General features: G+C 57.6%; 1 protein-coding gene across 1 annotated transcript; it reads right to left on the minus strand.

Annotated features, from left to right (window-relative positions):
* Positions 1-9,423: 9,423 nt before the first annotated feature.
* On the minus strand, positions 9,424-10,924 carry NRARP (NOTCH regulated ankyrin repeat protein). Its single transcript, XM_049632451.1, has one exon. The coding sequence runs from the start codon at positions 10,865-10,867 to the stop codon at positions 10,523-10,525; it is 345 nt and encodes a 114-aa protein (XP_049488408.1). The 5' UTR covers positions 10,868-10,924; the 3' UTR covers positions 9,424-10,522.
* Positions 10,925-10,969: the final 45 nt, after the last annotated feature.

Here is a 10,969-nt window from a genome sequence, read left to right on the forward strand (position 1 = left end):
TCCCCAAACTGTGGAGGTTTTTTTTTTTTTTTTTTAATGTTTATTTATTTATTTTTGAGAGAGAGAGAGCAAGCAGGGGAGGGGCAGAGAGAGAGGAAGACAGAATCCCAAGCAGGCTCTGCGCTGTCAGCGCAGAGTTCGATGTGGGGCTCGAACTCGAGAACAAGGAGATCGTGACCTGAGCCAAAATCAAGAGTCGGGTGCTTAGCCGACTGAGCCCCCCAGCGCCCCTGCACTGGGGAGGTTTTGATTAGCATCCCGCTGAATACATATGTCTTCCTCAGTAGGAGCTTAGTGTTTAAAATACCTCTCAGCAATGATTTATAGTTTTGCACGTCGAGAGATTACACATTTTTCTTAGATTTCTTTCTGAGTCATTTATATGATGTGATACTATGATAGTTAAAAGATTTTTGGTGTATATTTTCTAGTGTAAAAACAGACATATACTCATGAATGCATATCATGACTTGCTATTGTTACTTAAACATGTGATGACCGTTATTTTCTCATAGGTTTAAATACTTTTTCAAGACTCTTATGGAGTAACAGCACTGTATTATATGGCTGCACATCCTTCGTTGTTTTTATTGAAACTGAGGTGTAATTAGCATATAGCAAGCCCTCAGGTCTTCAGTGCGCCCGCAGGTCTAGGAGCTGTGACAGGCTTGTACGTCTGTGGGACCCACACCCTTGTCAAGATAGAGAACATTCTCTGAAAGATCCTTGAGTCTGTCCCACTCCGGAGGAGCCACTTTCCACCATAGGTCAGTATTAACCATTACGGAACTTTGCGGACATGGAATTTTATAAAGTTTGCTCTTTATGTCCGGCTTCCTGTGTTGAGCTACTTTTGTTGTTGTTGTTGTTGTTTTAAGGTAAGTTCCGCACCCAGCACGGAGACCAACTCGGCTCTTGAACTCACAACCCTGAAATCAAGACCTGAGCGAGATCAAGAGGCGTAACCACTTCACCAAGTGAGCCACCCAGGTGCCCCTGAGCTACTGGTTTGGGAGTCCGTCTACACTGTTGCAAGTACCAATGGTTTGTTCTTTCTTATTGTGGAGCAGCATCCCGTCACATGAGTGTCCTACCGTTTAAAAACTGGGTGATGGACATTTGGATGGTTTGCGGTGTTTGGCTGAAGAGGGCAGCTTCTTTGGATATTCTTGTAGGTATTTGCGTACATGTGTTTTTATTTCTCTTGGGTCAGAGGGTAGGTACGTATTTACCTCTGTGAGGAACTGCCAGGCTGGTGTTCACGGTGGCCGTGCCTTTTTTACACCATTACACAGGCAGTGTAGACGGCGGCCAGTTGGCCCAGACACTCGCCGACACTGGGTGTTGTCAGGCTTTCACTTCCAGCCAATCCAGCTGCTCGTAGTGCTTTTTGCTGTTTCAGTTCACGTTTCCCTGCCAACTACAAGGTGGAGCCCTGGTCTGGCTTTGCCCATTAAAAAATTTTTTTAAATGTTTGAGACAGAGAGAGACAGAGCATGAATGGGGGAGGGGCAGAGAGAGAGAGGGAGACACAGGATCGGAAGCAGGCTCCGGGCTCCGAGCCATCAGCCCAGAGCCCGACGCGGGGCTCGAACTCACTCGAGATCACGCGAGATCACGCGAGATCGTGACCTGAGCCGAAGTCGGAAGCTCAACTGACTGAGCCACCCAGGCGCCCCTGGCTTTGCCCCTTTTAAACCTTGGGGGCTTGCCTGGTTTGTAAGCGGCAGAAGTTCTTTATACGACCCGGGTGGGAGCTGTTTCCTGGGTGTGTACACTGTAGGGTTTTTTCCCAATGCGTGGATTACATTTTTATTTTCCTGATAGTATTTGTTTGAATTTTTATTTTTGTTGATGTTTATTTATGTTTGAGAGAGAGAGAGAACAGAGTGCGAGTGGGGGAGGGGCAGAGAGAGGGAGACACAGAATCCGAGGCAGGCTCCGGGCTCCGAGCTGTCAGCACGGAGCCCCACGCGGGGCTCGAACCCACGGACCGTGAGATCATGACCTGAGCCGAAGGAGGACGCTCAACCGACTGAGCCACCCAGGTGCCCCCCCACCCGGTAACGATATTTTTAAAGTTTCATTTTCTAAATATTAATGGATAGGATACAGAAATGCAATTGATTTTTGTATGCCGACTGTACCCCATGACTGGCAGTTCACATATCGGGACCTGTGAAGTGAGTACACAGCTTACTCTTATCTCTGGCAAAGGAAGAGCCCTGGGTCTCAAGCCCACACTCTTCAGTGCATTGAGACGCACATTGTCCTGGGTGACGCTGGCTCTGTGGACACTCTGGGGTTGGATTTTCAGTTCTTAGGGCTCCATGTCCGGGAGGAGGAGGAGACAAACTGCCACGGACACTGGCAATGCTGGGTCCGGGGCGGGGGGGGGGGGGGGATGTGCTGGGGTGGGCCTGTGCCCACCCTCCTCAGGGTTTTCTGCGGTGTCCTTGTGATGCCAGCACCTTTTATTGAGGACAGTCATTCTGTCGACGAAAAATTACCGTTGAGAACTATCCTGTGTTGGGTGTGTTACCAGCCAGAGTTTTCTAGTGGAAACACACACACACACACACACACACACACACACAGAAAAAAAAGACCGACACCCATTATTGAAACATGCTGAGTTTCAAAAGCATTATGCCAAATGTCAGAAGCAACACCAAAAAAGTACATCCTGCACGAATCCTTTTCTATACGATTCTAGAACGGGCACAACTAATCCGTGGTGAGAGAAATCAGGTCAGCACGAATCTGGAGCTAGAGCTGGGGAGGAATTGACACGGAGTGGGGGGCATGGCAAAACTTTTTGGGGGTGATGGAAATACTGTATATTTTGATTATGGCATTAGTTATGTGGTGATGAACGTTGATCGGCACTTACCGCACTGTAAATGGCTGTATTTTATTGTGTGTAAATTATACCACAATAAAGTTGATTTTTAGGAATATAAATGATAAACCTAACGATTTTCTTTCAGCTTCAAATAAAATGAAAAGAAGCCAACCACCCAAAGACATCAGAGGAAGCCTTGAGAAGGAGTATTTTATTAACAACATGGCCTTGAGAATTCAAAGTGCTGGGTTACTTATTACTTTCCTCCAAGATAAGGGGGAGGGGGGTTGAGGCGAAGAGAACCCGGAAGAAGGACGTGCGGGGGGGGGGGGGGGGGGGGCAAAGGGCTAAGTTACATCTACATACATTTCTGTTCGCTCTGGGCTGCGGGGAGCAGAGGCTTCCCGGGGCCCTTCCTGAGCCTTGAGAGCAGAAAGTAGTTTAACTTCCTGATGGCTGCACGGCCTCGGATCGCCCACCTGCTCCGGCGTGTGCTGCTTGCCGCGGAAAACAGGCCCAGATCCGCGCACACACTGCGGCAGGAGGCCAGCCTCGCGCCTGTCCTCTTTCTCCCGGGGGCGGAAGTCCCAGCGCAGCACGAGGCTGGTTTCTCCCGCGCTCAGGAGGGCCCCTCTGTTCTTTCTGCTCGGTCCATTGGTGGGTATTTTAATTCTTAGGACGGTTCGAAAGCAGACTTCCAAACCTAGACTGTTGAGTGTGTTTGCAGACGGTTAGAACACGGCAGGGCAGAAAGCACAGACAATCCTGCCTGACAACTTGGGTGCCGACGTCTCCAAGGCAGGCACGGACTGCTACCTCCCCTCCCCTCCTCCAAATTAGCAGCCTTTCTTCCTCTAAGACCCCATCTTAACCTGGGCGACAGCGCCGAATAGAAACTACATTTCCCAGTCTCCCTTGCAGCGAGACTGGTCATGTGACTAGGTTCTAGCCAATGAGACGTGAGCAGACGTGGCCGGAGCAACTCGTAGGAAGTGTGTCTGAAGAGAGGATCCGAATTCCAGTTCTTCCAGTGTGTCGGCTGGAAAGTAGACTTGCTGGGCCGCCATTTGAGTCACGTGAACGATACGCCGCACAGCAGAACAATATCCGGGGAGCCTGGCCTCTAACAGCGCAGACCAGCCGGGGACCGCCTACCCTGACTTCTCCTTTGAGAAATGCATCGTATTGTTTACACCACTGCTGTTTTGAATTTTGTATCTTCTTGGAAAGCTTATGGGACGTTTTGGGCTTGGTTCCCTTAGGGGTTCTTGTCCACGGGGTACCAGTGAGGAGGCCCACAGACCTGCAGAGGTGGGTTGTATGCACTGGGGGGGCCGTACCAGGTGTAAACCTGGTCTCCAGGCTCCAGCGCTGAGCGGGCGAGAGTTTCAGCAGAGAAATTCTTTCCTTTCACGTGCTCAGCTTAACCGCTTCCTGTGGGGCGGGGTGGGGAGGGGAGACAGCAGGAAGAGTCTGCAACTGCCAGTGCCAGCCTCTACCCGACCACCAGAGCCTTGCCCACTTCCCAGCCCCCTCTGCTGAGGCTCCAGGCTCCGTGCGGTGATCTGGTACCCGCCTCACCCCACCTCCATGCCTGGTCCTGTTGGTTCTGAGAGATGTGGCCTGCGGGTCCTGAAGTGTGACGTGGTAGCCACAGGGCTTCCACAGATACTGGGTCCTGTGGACCATCCTTTCTTTGTGGCCCCAGCGCCCTGGAATGTCCTGTCTTCCCTATTCGGCCAAGTGGGAGGACGGGACACCACTGGCAAGCGCTTGATGAGGACCGCAACGGGCTCCCTTCCCCGGGCCCTGTCTCCTTCCCGGGACTGCAGCAGCCAGCGGCCGCTATGGGGTCAACGCACCTGACCCATCCTCAGACCCGGGGTGGGCTCCAGGGTGTTCTCAGCAGGCGGGGAAGGCGTGCGTGCGCGCGGCGAAAGGCCGGCGGGCTTCGTGTCTCCCTCGGACGCTGGGACCCCCAGGCTCGTGGGCGTAGTGCCCGCCGCGGCCTCAGGGCGGCAGCACAGCCCGCGTCGCGCGGCCCTGGGCCGGCGCCCCCGCTGGTGCCGAGCCCGCCCTGGGACAGCTACCGCGCGGGACGCGCCCCGCGAGAGTTACCGGGGACCCTGCCCGCCGTCCCCACTCGTGGGTTCTCGCCCGAGGCGGGGGACGCGGTCGAGAACCGGCAGGGGCGCACCGGGCGCCAAGAGCCAGGCTCGCGGGGTCCTCCCACCCCTCGTAGCCTCTCGGACTCAGGGTGGACGGTGGTCAGGGTCCCCGTCTCCCTCTCCGCCCCTTCCCCAGTCTCAACGAGACCCGGGATCCTCACGCACCGCCTGTGGGGGGCTACCCCGTACCCCTCTCTGTGTCCAACCATCCATTCCTGGGGGGGGGGGCGGGGAGTGAGTGCCAGATCCCTTCCAGTGGGAAGCGCACTGCAGTCCCCGTGCGCAGCAGTGCCTTCGGGACGTGGTGCCAGGCGCGGGGTGGGGGGGTGGGGGGGGGGGGAGACGACCTCCGAACGGTCCTAGGCCGTGACCCCAGAAAAGAGATGACAGCTGGTCTCTACCCCGTACATCCCGCGCCTGGAGAGTGGGTGCCCAGGGTGGGCTTTGAGTTGGGGGTGGTGGGGCAGCCCCCGTGCCCCCACCCTACCCCGGCCTTTGTGAGTGCCCACCCCCTCCCCCAGCCAGGGCCCCCACCGTCCATCGCATTCCCTCCCCCGCTCTCTGCCGAGCCCCCAGTCTCCCCACGCTGGTTTCCCCCACCCAAGCCCGCCCCCCCCAGCCCGCCCCCCAGCTGCGCCATCCAGCGGGACTCCCCCACTGGCGCCTCTCTCTTGAGCTTCTGCTGCCCCCCCGCCCCCCACCTCCCTGGCCCCCCAGCCTCCCCCTGCCCGCCGGTCCCCCACCTCCCTCCGCCCTCATTAGCATAGCAGCTGCTCGCCGAGCGGGGACCCGCTCGGAGGAAAGGGCAGAGGCCTTGAGAATGAATGGGGGCCACAGCTTCGGAGGGGACAAGAGAAGAAAGACAGACAGACGCGCAGAGGGACGGCCCGACATACAGCCAAGCAGAAGAATGAGCCCGACGGAGGGGAGGGAGTGTTGAAGGGGGGCGGGGAACCTAGGCCCCAGAGGCGGAGCGTGCAGGGGGAGGTGGGGGAGGGCGGCCTCCAGAGACCCCAAGCCCCAGGAGGAGGCCTCTGGAGGAACTGTCTGGGAGGTTCCCAGACCTCCCAGGGCCCCCTGTCCTCCACGCCCTCACACCCTGGCCTCAGGCTTTGTTCCCCAGCTGCCCCCTGTGCCTGGCACCCCTGCTCTTCCAACAGCTTCCAGGTGGACACCGGCCTCTTCTAGGCAGGCTCCTGTGAGGCGTTGGGAGGCACTTGGCCAAGCCAGCTGCCAGGCCCGTGTGTCATACCCCTCGTGTGCCACCCTTTGCTGAGCTGGGAGACGTTTGGGGGACACCGAGGGCAGCCCCTTCTCCTTCTCCTAACCCCCCTCCCTGGCCCTTGGCCCTTGATCTGGCCTCCAGATCCTGCCCTCCCTCCTCTGGCAGGCTCTGTCCTGGCTCCCACGCCTGTTGACTTTAGACTTCACTCTTTCTGGCTGACCATTTTCCTGCATTTCCTGGTCTGTCTCTGGCATCCATTCCAACAGTAAACACTTCCTGTGTCTGGCTGGGGGCAGGTCAGGGAGACAGACAGTTGGACTGGAGCCGCCATCACTCCTGGCTGGGAGAGTAGGGCAGGCCCTGCCCCCCGACTCCTCCACCTTGGGTGTCCTGGGTGGTCCTGGCTGGGCCCCTCGCTTGGTCTCCACGTGCATACCTGCAGAATCCTGGAGGCCAGGCGGAGAGGTCAGCTCTGACTTCTTTCCCATCCTGGCCACAAAGACACTTGAGAGGATGCTTCCACCCCTGAAGGCCCATTGGGGGCGGAGGGGGACTCCCAGGTGACACCACTGGCCCACCCACAGCAGTTACCGCCAGTTCCTGAGCACGGAGGTCCTGGAGAACCAGCTGGCACTGCTCGGTTTGCTGGTTTGTTCACAGCTCTGACCTCGGACAGCGGAAGGAGAACTGTAGTTCGGGGTCTGCTTCCTAGGGCTCTGCCCAGCGAAAGGGCCATGAAATGCCCATGAGAGCCCTCGCCAACAGCCAGGGTCCAGGCAGTGGGGCGGCGGGCACCTAAGGAAAGAGGCAGCCGAACCCCAGCAGGCCTCCCCCAGAGTTGTGGTGCTGAGCAGGGCCTGGCCTCCTTTTTTGTCCTTGCTGGAGAGACCATTCCTGTGAGCAGCGCAAAGCCTTTCTCAAAGGTGTCTCTCCAAGGGAGGACTTAAGGGAGCCGCAGACAGCCGCCGGCGGGTGCCTGGGAAGTGCCCCGGTGCCCACGCTCCACCGGCGGCCGACGGGCCTCTCCGCTGTGGGGCTTTAAGGGGATTGCAGGGACAGCGGCTCACTGGGAAGCAGACCCCTCCCCAGCAGCCTAGGCCAGGAACAAGCGTCACTTGCTAGTTCTCAGCCAGCTTCCTCCCTCTGCCGTGGGGAATGGAGATACTGTCCCACATGCCACCCAGGGAGTGCCCAGGGCCTGGCTTCACGGTCCAGACACCCCAACCGAAGCCCGGGCTCTTGTGGCAACTCTCCCTTTCGAGGCCTGGCAGCCTCAGCTGGCGTCCGCAGCCCCGCGTGCTCGCCAGCCCAGTGGACACCGCCTCCCCTGGGAGCTCACTGGCAACAAGTATTCCACTCACCTCTGCGTGTGTCCCAGGGTAGAGCCGGCCCCGGTCTCTTGGCTGAGGGGAAGGTAAAGGCCGATTTAATCAACAGAAAAACGAGCTCGGAAAACCCTCAAGGGTCCAGCAGGGCAGGGTGTGCAAAGTAGGAACATGGAAGGCGCAGCCCCCAAAGCGTCCAGTTTGGACAGGGCAGTGTGTCTGTGGGGCGGGGAAGCCCGAGCCCTTGGGCTGCTGTAGAGGGGTCCGGAAGCTCCGAGAAAAAGCTGTCACCTTGGAAGTCTTAAGCTGCCGGCTCCCCCTTCTCCTGGCAGGCTCCTCTTGCTCTGGTGTCCCCCCCCTCCTTTCCCGTAAGGCCCCAGGACCCCGAGGGCAGCTCGGGTATGTGCCAAGAGTCTCTGCTCCTCTAGTGGGTCCCAGCAGCAGACACCCTGCTCTGAGCTCTCCTCACGCACACAGGGACGCTGGCTGACACTAAGTCCAACTTGGGGTCTGTGCTCTTCGAGGACCGGCCGGCTCCAGGGGCTTCCCCAGCTCAGCTCCCAGATGCCACCAGGGGACGGAGAGGAGAAACTGGCCTTTTACTTGTCAGGAGACAGCAACTATGGTGTTCCCGCAAATTACAAAAAATACCCGTTCTGCGCAGCAGGCGGTCCAGCATGAGCCCACAGCAAAAGAAGGTGGTGGTGGGCAGGAGTGGGGCCTGGTCCTTCCCGGGACCCGTGGCACGTCGGGCTGGCTAGGGGTTGGGAAGAGCTTCGAGAACTTTCCATGCAAAAGGCCTCGGCTGCTTTGCCAGGGAGCAGAGGAGAAGGTTTGAGGGCTGGTTCTGGATGCACTCAGGGTGGCCTAGGTTCCCCCCCCCCCCCCCCCCCCCCCGGGGGGCGGAAGTGGGTCCACCCCTGGCACCTCCTAAGTCCCGGTTTGAGGCCGACCAGTTCACCAGGCTGTGTTTAGGTGAAAACAAGCCAAGCTTTGTGTAGATGGCACCCACAACTAGCAGGTTGCAGCCTGACCCTCCTCCTGGGTGCCAAGACTAAGAAAAACCAACAAACTTTTTTTTTTAATAAAAAAAATCAATGAAAAATTTATTCATAAATTTTTCATGCTGGGCTACAAGTCTATATCGTACACTCAGGAATGTGCTGCAGACTTTATCCAGTTAGAAGTGATCATACCAGGACCCACACACAGCTTCCATATAAGCCTAGAAAGTCTTAACATTAATTAACATAATTAAAAAGGTATTTGCATCTAGAAAAAATATACAGAAAAACTCCTTTTGGAGTAATCTGTGCCTCAGTTTCAATGTCTGCTTGTTTCACTGACATTATCAATATATTCTGCTCACACAAGGTTTTATAAAAAGCCCCAGATGACGCCCGAGTGTGACCGGCCGCGCGCAAAGGGCCTCCACCCACCTGTGTCCTCAAGCGCTCCCCATTTCTGCACGGAGGGTCAGCGGCACTTCTACCCTGGGGAAGCCTCATTTAAATTTGAATAATTCAGCCTCCCTTTTATTTCCCAGGATCAAAACAACAAGGGGTGTGGGGTTGCATAGAAAATAGGAACCTCGGAGACCAGGAAGGGCGCCTTTCGGGACCGAAAGTGACGCGGAAGCACCGCCTCCAGCCCAGGTCCCCGCGCGGCCCCTCCCCCCATGACAGGGTTTTTGGATTCGAATCGGGTCCTTGAAGCTCCGGGAGACTGAAGAAGGGGCCAAACAGTCCTTCAACTTACTCAGCAATTAGCACAAGAGATTCACAGTCTTATAGGTATTTTATAAAAATATAAATATGGGTACACTGTTGCCTTCACAACGCTGGATACAACGCCCTTTAAAATTGGGTTTATAACCAAGATTCAAAACATACACCTAAAACTTGGCTTAAAATATGTTAATATTTTATATTCTGTCATAAATGTTATGACATTCAAATGTGGCAAATCCATTTACTTTTTTAAAAAAGTGTGCGACCTACTAACTATAATAGAACTCACTAGAAAAGGTAGGACCCCTCCCGCCCCCATCACCGCCACACCCGAGCACCCGTGCTCCCGAGGAAACTTCGCAAAGCCAGCAGGTTCGGGGGATGGTGGCCTCTCTCACGGGAGAGGGGAGAGGGAGCCCCGGGGCTTCCCAAAATTGTGTGCCTGTGTGTCAGGAGGGGGAGGAGAGGGGGCACGGGGGGGGGGGAGGAGGAGGGGAGAGAGTGAGAAGCAGGGAGAGGGACCTGCACGGGAAAACCATCAGGCTGGGCGGTGTTTTCAGTGCAACCAAGAAATGACAGACTCAAGTTTTTAGTTTTAAGACTAAGAAAAAAAAAAATGTATCTTCCCCCCTATAACCACATTGACCACGCACAATATTTTCCAAACAAAAAAATTCAGGCGCACAAACTTCACCCACAAATATACACACACATGATAAATAGTTTAGAACCCTAAGAACAGCGGAGCGTCTCCACCGTCGCGCGTCCGGGCCGGAAACGCCCCGCCGTGGCCCCTGGGCGACTGCGGGCTTCGGCCGCGGGTCCTGCGGGCGGCGGAGCGCCCCGAGCCCGGCGTCCCCGCCGCCCGCCTTCCACCTTCGGGAGAAAACATTTTGACCGGAGGATCCGGTGTCTCGGGACTCCAAACTTGCTGGTAGCGAGACTCAAATTTCAAAGGGGCTGCAGCCCGCGCCCCGCCCCCACCTCCCCCCCCCCCCCCCCCGCGAGGCGGAGGGCGGGGGCCGTGGGAAGCCCTCGGCCCGGGTCCGGGCGGCCGCGCGGGGGCGTCGACCCCTGGCAGCGGGCGCCGCGCTGCCCCCGTGGGCGCGGACGCGCGCGCCAGACTCGTTGTGGCCGCGGGGCCCGGGGGCCCGGTGCGCACCGAGGTAGTTGGCGGGAAGGTACAGCAGACGACACGCTCGAGGCCCGCGTCCGGGTCCGGGCGGGCATCACCGGCCGCTGCCCGCGTACTTGGCCTTGGTGATGAGATAGAGCACGATGTCCTGGTGGCCGCCGAACGCGGCGATGTGCAGCGCGCTCCAGCCGTCGCGGTTGGCCAGGCGGATGTCGGCGCCGAACTTGACCAGCAGCTTCACGAGCTCCAGGTTGCCGTCGATGACCGACTGGTGCAGCGCCGTCTGGCCCTCAGGCCCGAACGAGTTCACGTTGAACTCGCAGTTGGTCATGTTCTGCAGCAGCGACTGCAGCTCCTGCGTGTTGCCCTTGCGCACGGCCTCCTGGAAGATGCGCTGCGTCTGCGGCGCCGAGCAGGTGGACAGCTCGGCCTGGCTCATGCTGCCTCCGGGCGCGGGCCGCGGGCCGCGCCGGGGCTCAGCGCGGGCGGCGGCGGCTGCGGCGCGGGCCCCCGGCTGTCTCGGGGCGCGCCTCGGCGCATG

Source organism: Panthera uncia, chromosome D4 (assembly GCF_023721935.1).
Source record: "Panthera uncia isolate 11264 chromosome D4, Puncia_PCG_1.0, whole genome shotgun sequence".
Lineage (NCBI taxonomy): Eukaryota > Metazoa > Chordata > Mammalia > Carnivora > Felidae > Panthera > Panthera uncia.